This window comes from Pteronotus mesoamericanus, unplaced genomic scaffold (genome assembly GCF_021234165.1).
Source record: "Pteronotus mesoamericanus isolate MK-2021 breed Mesoamerican mustached bat unplaced genomic scaffold, CSHL_Meso_final contig_181, whole genome shotgun sequence".
Taxonomy (NCBI): Eukaryota; Metazoa; Chordata; class Mammalia; order Chiroptera; family Mormoopidae; genus Pteronotus; species Pteronotus mesoamericanus.
In genome coordinates this window covers 6,899,887-6,906,169 of record NW_026555077.1, presented here as the reverse complement: position 1 = coordinate 6,906,169, position 6,283 = coordinate 6,899,887, and the positions used below count along the sequence as shown (strand labels likewise).

Here is a 6,283-nt window from a genome sequence, read left to right as displayed (position 1 = left end):
TTTGTTTGGGACTCACTGAACTTCCAGAAACTGTGTGTCTTATTCCTTCACCAGATTAAGGAATTTTTTAGTCATCATTTCTTCAAATGGATTCTTGATCCCTTGCTTGTTCTCTTCTCTTTCTGGGATTCCCATGATGCAGATGTTGTTATACTTCAAGTTGTCCAAAATGCTTCTTAAGCTCCCTTCATTTTTTTATTCTTTTTTTGTTTCTTTTTTCTGCTCTGTCTAGGTGTTTTTTAACTATCTTGTCTTCTAAATCACTGATTTGATCTTCTGCTTCATCTCACCTACTGATTATCCTTCCAGTGTCTTACTCATTTCAGATACTGCTTCATTTCTGACTGGTCCTTTTTAATGGTTTCTATGTCTTTTTACATGATGTTGAGTATCCTTATAATCATTACTCTAAACTCTTTGTCCAATAAATTGTTTGCCTACATTTCTAGTTCTTCTTTTGGAGAATTCTCTTGTTCTTTCATTTGGGGTCTGTTTCTTTGTCATCCAATTTTGGCTGCTTGTTTGTATTTGTTCCAATGTATTAAGTTGATCTGCAAAGACTCTGGTATAGACCTTTGTCAGACACTGCTTGTGTCTGGCCCTTATCAAGCTGTTTGGAGCTATCAACAATCCACAGAGTTTGGCTCCCTCTACTGGGTCCATTTTCGAGCAGAAGAAATGAGGCTGCACACCAAGTCTGGATTTTATTAACCCTGGGCCTATGGAAAATTTTACAAATGGCTGATTCATGAAACTGTAATTCATCTATTAAAAAATAATTTGAAAGAGATGACACAACCTCCGTAGAAAGATCAAATAATTTAGAAAATAAATGCAACACTTCTCAACAGATAAAAAATAACATTTACTCTCTGAGAAAATGTCTCCACACATCAAATAAAAATTATAAATAAATATTTAACTGTTATTACTGTACAAGATATCCATCTACCACACAACAAATGACATAGTGTTAATTATGATAAGAAATATTTCACTGTTTAGGAACAGTCAGGGTCATTTTTCTCTAAAGTGTTTCATCTGAACCCTGATACCTTCTTCTTCTTCTTTTTTTTGTTTATAAACATTTGGAATTTTATTTTTAAAAAAACCCCCATCACAACCAGGAACATTGTTACAGTTAGTTAGAGGCCCTCTTGGTTCTCCACAATGATACTGAGCATGCTCACAAGGGGTTCCCATTGTTTAGTCTTAGTTAAACAACCACCTTTAAGAGGAGAAAAAACAAACAAACAAAAAAAAAACTCAGCGCACTACCATTTCACTTGTTTTAATGTTTCTTCACAAATAGTGAAAAATACTAAAGTACAGACAAGGAATAATCATAATGTTGTGACCAACATTATAAATATGGAATTAAAATTTAAAACATTTTCTGGCTTAAAAAATAAATCTGGTAGTCAATGCAGCTCTCCGGGGTCCTGCATCTAGTAGGTCCGGTTTCTGCGTTCCTGACGGCGCTCCCCTTTATCCATTTTCCCAGGTCCTCCGCGCCCTCCTCTTCGTCCTCCCATCTGTTCCATCAAAGGTCCAGGCAGGTCCCCAGGGCCGCCTCCTCTTCCTCCGCCAAAGCCACCTCGGTCCATGCCCCGGCTGCCGTAAAAGCCACCTCTGTCTCCACCACGGCCACCTCTGAACATGCCACCAGGGCCACCTCTGCCACGGTCACTGCCCGGAGGTGGAAAGGGTGGCAGGAGGAAACCTTCAGGCTTCGGGGCCTTACACTGGTTGCATTCTGTTCTCCAGGCAAAGTTCTGGTTTCCACACCCTGGATTGAGGTACTGCCAGTCTCCCGCTCGATGCTGGACATTTCCTCCTCCAGATGGGTTTCCTCGGGAACCCCGGGGTCCTCTTAGGGGGAAGCCTCCTCTGTCTCCTCCACGGCCTTCCATGCGACCCATGGGTCCCCCAGGACTTCCTGGGCCCCCTGGACCTCCACGGAGCGGCGGCGGCATCCCCTTGCCCTCTCGGGGCGGCATCCACCCCTCGCATGCTGTTCATTGGGGGCTTCTTGCGAGCGAGAGAAACTCTAAGTTCGATTCCTTGAAAATCTTTCCCATCAAACCACTCCACTGCAGCCTTGGCAGTTGATGGATCTTCATAGGACACTGTAGCATCACCTTTGGGCTTTCCTGTTTCCTTGTCCAAGCAGATATGGATCATGGGTTGCCCGGTTCTCTTGTTCATCTTAACAACTCCGCACTGCTTGAAGAAGTCTGCCAGATCATCTAGAGTCACATTGTCATTCAATCCTTGCACATAAATTACACTGTTGTCAGAGTTTTCATCTGGATCAACAGGTGGGCCTAGATCAAGATCCGGTCCTTCATCCATGGGTCTACCAGGCTTATTGAAGCCACCTCGCTCTCCAGCACCGCCCATTCCACCGCGTCCTCGTCCCCGCCCACCTCTGCTCACGTCTCCACCATCAAATCCCCCTCTCCTCCTGCCCCAGTTATCAGGGCCACTCACGCTCCAGTTCTCTCCTGGTCCGGAAAATCCTCGACTCCTGCCCATAAACACCCATGCTACTGGGGTGGTCCTGTCGGAATGAACTCTGCTGCCCGTAGCTGCTGCTCTGCTGGCTATATTAACTTGGAGCCTGGCTGTAGGATCCAGTTTTGGGGGGGTGGGTAACTAGTAGGCGGCTGCTGCCCGTAGCTGCTTTGTTGACCATAGCTACTCTGCTGTCCATAGCTGCTCGGCTGCCCATAGGTGTTCTGCTGAGAGTAATTGCTCTGATCATAACTAGTCGGCTGTGTAGAGGAGTAGTTGGTAAGAGGACAGGATGGTGGTGTTGTGACTGGCTGCATGGGGTAGCTCCCAGGCACCTGGGGATAACTGTAGTTACTCTGTCCATATCCCAGGCTGGGCTGGTTGTAACCCCCTGTCCTAGATTGAGGTTGACTAGTCTCAGTGGGTTTGTTACCATCCTGTGGTCGTGCAGGTGCTGTGGGTGCCGGCTGTTGCCCATAAGCTGGGTAAGCAGGCTGAGTGCCATAAGCAGACTGAGCTGCATAGGAGGCCTGGGTGGTAGTGACGGTAGCAGTGGTGGTATCGTAAGCACCAGTGCCATACCCCTGGACAGGCTGACTGTACGCCTGGGGGGCAGTTGGAGCAGTATAACCTGTGGGAGGCTGTCCGTAAGAAGTTGCATAGGCTGTCTGCCCATAGGTAGCAGTGGTCTGAGCCTGGGAATAGCTTACTCAGTGGGCTGTCCATAGGTTCCGTAACTTTGTTGCCCATAGGCCGGGGTGGTCTGTGCATATCCTTGAGTGGGCTGGGCGGTGTAAGCACCGGAGCCCTGCTGGGCTGCAGCTTGGCTGTAGGTACTGTAATCCGTGGACGCCATTTTCTCTCCTTCCTTCTCATTCTCTCAACGTCCCGATACCTTCTTCTTATATTAGCACTCAGGATTGTACATACTAAGATTTCTGGACAGAATATAAATGCGGATCTTTACTATAAGTAAAGCATCTAATTCAGTGAACTTTCTTCAATCATTTTCAAAGAGGGGATAAAACCTGCTGTTCTGCTTAGATGGCAATCATTTACATAATTATTGGGTGTTCTCTAAGAAATTTTTCACAGTGGGGGACTTTTTCCAGATAAAAAATTCATCAGTGATAGGAGAATAGATTGCAAAACACTCTAGTGAAATGTTGCTATAGCGAAAATGTACATTTTTGCCTTTGAAAACATTATTGCTTTGTTTTGGTGTATAGGTTCATACAAGCTTTAGAAAATAAAAATTTCTAAGAAGTCATTTTTCTTTAAGAAACTAGCTCAGTTAAAAATAAACTTTTGTCAGCAGAAAATCTCTTTAGCTAACTGTTTGTAATCCTTAGCCAGGGAAGAGCAGAGGGAATCAAACTCCATCAATTGTGTGATAAATAGCCTGGCTGCAGATCTTTGAAGCAGTGGGTAGTTATGCGAGAGGAGCATACACACTAGACAATATTTTTATGCTTTAAATTAAAGTCATGGGTTGGTAGTTAGGGAAATTGAAGTAAGGGGCACAGTCTTTAGGTTTGAAAAATAATTCTTTTTCATTTTAGTTTCATGTTGATTCAGGATGTGAATAAATTCCAAAAAGCCCTTGTACCCAGTGTAAAGGCTAAGCAGATGAATCCTGGGGAGATAAGTTCAGTTCAGAAGCTTAGCTAATTGAAAAACATTGACATCCAAATTGACCTTCTTTTCTACCTCTGAAGTTTCACGCCTCATATTGACAGGAGCCGCTTGGGTCACATATAGAACACAGAAAGTTGTGTTTGTGCAAAAATAGTTTTTAGAGAAACGGAAGAGTTATAATCAAGGATCAATAAATAGAAAATGGTGTCATATAAAAATGGTCAATTGTACCCCCAACTACACATGGTATTATTTTTAATATTCACTTTAAAATAACAACTGATTTTAAATAATTTAAAGTAATAACTAACATGTATATGTATATTTAGATTATAATTTTGATAAAATGAGACATGAGCATTTGGTATACAGTTATTCCCATTCTCTTAAAGTTCACATTAAGAGACTTCACTTTTGCAAAAAACTTACATTGATTATCACAATCAGATACTAATGTAAGTCTAAGTGAAGTGGCCTAATATGAACTTTGAGAAAGATGGGGCTTACTCTTTGCTCCAAGTCATTTTGGCTTGCCAAAGCTTTCCTAGGAATGTTCTACTTTAGATCACAGGGGAAACCTATATTTTGTTTCTTTTAGTAAATTTGGTTGACTTAAATTTCGGCATATTTTCTAGATCTTCGTCTCTCTCTGTTAAAAAAAATCTTATTACATTGTCATTCTTATTTATTAGCTAAAATTTTGTTTTAAGGGCCGCCATTGAAGTTGGTTTAAAATTATGGTAAAAAAAAAGTGTACAATAAACTTTGTTGTTTAGATGAAACTATAATGATATTTATCTTTGTAATGAGCAGACAATATAGTAAAACAATAAGGAAAAAGAGAAAGAGAAAACTAAATGTAGCATGGCGAGACAGAAAAGTACCGAAATACAAAGATGCAAAGAGATATTCTCAGCATAAACAACAGAAATTTTATTCTCAGTACATTCCCCTCCAATCAGTGAAATACATTTTAATTGTAACATGTCACTCATTTAAAAAAAAACAACTGTGTTTGAGGAGGACATGTGGATTTTTTTTTTAAATCAACTTCTACTTGTTCATTTCTGCTACTTTTAAATTTACTTCTGTGGACATCCAGTGTTCTTTCTCCAGCTCTCCTTAAAGTAAATTACTTTAAATTAATGAACTATACACATATTTTCTATTTCTCTTCTGTGATTATCTCTTAGAGCTATTATAATCAGGCTTCCATTCTCATCATTCCACCCAGACAGCTCTTGTTAATGTTACCAGTAATATCCAGTTAAATTAATCCACTAATAATTTGTTTTGTCTGACTTGTCTGATCTGCAACATTTGACAAGATAACTTCCTTTTTGTTAAAAACATCTACTTTATTTGCCTTCTGCTCCCACACTGCTACTATGCTACTAGTCTCCTTTTTTCAGTTCTTTTTCTGGCTCTCCCTTATCTCCCTATTTTTTGTTTGATGGATTACTTCCTCTCAGGGTTTAGGCTGCTATCATTTTATTAGACCAGTTAGTATATTTACATTTAGCATAATATTTATTTGACTGTCCTTCATTTTCTGCTTTTCTTAGTTCATTAAACATTTTCTAGGTTTTTTTTTTTTTTAATTTTAGCTATTGATTTTAATCATATCTTCTTTTTATCGTGGTACAATTGGTATAAAATTGTATATATATTTCAGGTATGCACATTGCAATTCAATGCTTGTATACACAGCATAGTGTTTACTGCTCTGAGTGTAGTCACCACCCATCATTGTGCAATTGATTCCCATTACCGTTTCCACGTTCCTCCCAACTTCATTCCCCTCTAGTAAGACTCTGTTCTTATATCTCTGAGTTTGTTTTTGTTTTGTTTCATTCACTGATTTTTTTTTCCTGTTTTTTAGATTTCACATGCAAGTGAAATCATATGTATTTCAATTAAGAATATTGTGATAAAAAGTAAATACATATATGTATACACATATATACATTTTATTAAATGTTGGTCCTTGGACACATGCAGTTTTGTGTGATGTAATGTGATATAGCCCAAAACCACTTTGCTTTATCATATCCCAAAGCACTATAGGTCTCACTATGAAAAGCTTTTTTGTGGATTTTTGTGATTGGTGATTTGAGCTAGCCACTTT

At 40.0% G+C, this 6,283-nt stretch overlaps 1 protein-coding gene across 1 annotated transcript; it reads right to left on the bottom strand.

Moving 5' to 3' along the window:
- Nucleotides 1-1,448: 1,448 nt before the first annotated feature.
- LOC129065573 (RNA-binding protein EWS-like) lies at nt 1,449-3,400 on the bottom strand. Its single transcript, XM_054566827.1, is given in 5 exon segments — nt 1,449-2,006; nt 2,008-2,524; nt 2,526-2,653; nt 2,655-3,229; nt 3,232-3,400. Coding segments are annotated over 5 exon segments (1,920 nt in total). The 5' UTR covers nt 3,374-3,400.
- Nucleotides 3,401-6,283: the final 2,883 nt, after the last annotated feature.